The following is a 1483-nucleotide window of genomic DNA, read 5'->3' on the forward strand; positions in this document are numbered from 1 at the left end:
AGAGGAGTGTGACTCTGTGTCCTCAAGGCTGGGCAGCTGGGCTGTGACCCTCACATATTTAAGGAGCTCAGGGAAGAAGGAGAGAGCTGGGAGTGCCTGAGGCTTTAGGGCAGCAACGCTTGAGCACAGGTGGGCTTTTGGTACTTGGGTACCAAAAAGGTAACCCGGCCAAGTTTTCAGATGAGGCAGACAAGGCTTCTTCCCCGGCCAGGGCCTCGCCTGGTAGTTTGAACAATTCTAGTAGAGGGAAAGGATGGACAACAAGAGCAGAGGAGAGGAGGAGCCAGCCTGACCAAGGATGCTGTTACCTTCCAGAGCAGTCTCCCTGTCCAGATCACCAGGATCCCGTTTGCTGGAGAATGACCCAGATGTCCCAGGTGCAGGAGCTCTTCCACGAGGCAGCCCAGCAGGTAGGCTCCGGATGTGCTGGGTCTGTGATGGAGGCCTGTGAGCACCGGGATCCCCAGAGGGTGGGCTGGATGCAAACATTACAGTGCACTCTTTAGACGTAATTAACTCCAAAGTCTTTTTTGGTCATCCAGTTTAATGAGAAAATATAGCCAAAATATTATAGCCGTTATTAACTGTTGATGTACAGAAAACTTTTGGCATTATCTGTGGTGGATTTTGAATCCTGAGATCTCGCACAACTCCAAACCCCATCCTGAGAGGCCTCCCATGGACAGTCACAGTGAGGACTCACATAATATGAACTCATTTTAATTCTGGATCAAACCAATGTAAGAAGGTAAATTTCTTTCTGAAAAAACTCTTATGTTCTGAAGCCAAAAGGATTTCTGGATGCCCTAGTGTTTGCTGTTTTTTTTTTTTTTTTCCTTTATCTTCTTCCTGCTGATCATTAGTTATAGCAAATATGCATTCTGTAGATATGGAATTGAAGTGGCTCTCCCCAGAAACAGAGAACTGGTCCCTGAAGAAATAATAATAATAATAATACACCATACTAAGGTGTTTATCCAGAAACTACGTGCACCCAGGGTCTTTGCCATCCATGATCACTCAACATGAATTTTTCCACTATCTCTTGGGCTTCTGCCCTGCTTTCTAGAGAGGGGCAGGAGGGTTTCCCAGCCTTATAACAGGGGAACAAGCCCCACCAGTGGGGAGAGAACCAACATGAAACAGAAACCCAGATGGAAAACGTGAGGCCCCAGGAATTCCCAAAGGAGACAAATAAGCCATTCTGGGCTCTTCCCTGTGAGAGCATCTGTTCCTCTCTCCCCTGTTTAAAACCTTTGGTGTCTCCTCATGTGCACCACTCAGGGCTCAAACTCTCCAGCCTCAGCCCTACACAGTCTGACCCCACCTGAGTCTCAAGTCGGGTTCCCCACGTCGTCTTTTTCCTGCCACACCTTCCATCCAAACCACACCATTCCCCAGGGCTTATATCTTTCCCTTGATCTTTGCTGATGCTTCTTATCGACAATTTGTCATTGAAACCTTCACCCAAGGTAGGACCTGG

General features: G+C 47.8%; 1 protein-coding gene across 1 annotated transcript in view; it reads left to right on the plus strand.

Moving 5' to 3' along the window:
• The window catches only part of SLC12A8 (solute carrier family 12, member 8), a 134781-nt gene that overhangs the window by 1053 nt on the left and 132245 nt on the right, over positions 1-1483 (plus strand). The window contains exon 2 of the mRNA XM_011971534.1: positions 316-410. Coding sequence (XP_011826924.1) covers positions 360-410 — 51 coding nt within the window. The 5' untranslated portion in view covers positions 316-359. The remainder of the gene's footprint in view (positions 1-315; positions 411-1483) is intronic.

This window comes from Mandrillus leucophaeus, unplaced genomic scaffold, assembly GCF_000951045.1.
Source record: "Mandrillus leucophaeus isolate KB7577 unplaced genomic scaffold, Mleu.le_1.0 Scaffold123, whole genome shotgun sequence".
NCBI classification, from domain to species: Eukaryota; Metazoa; Chordata; class Mammalia; order Primates; family Cercopithecidae; genus Mandrillus; species Mandrillus leucophaeus.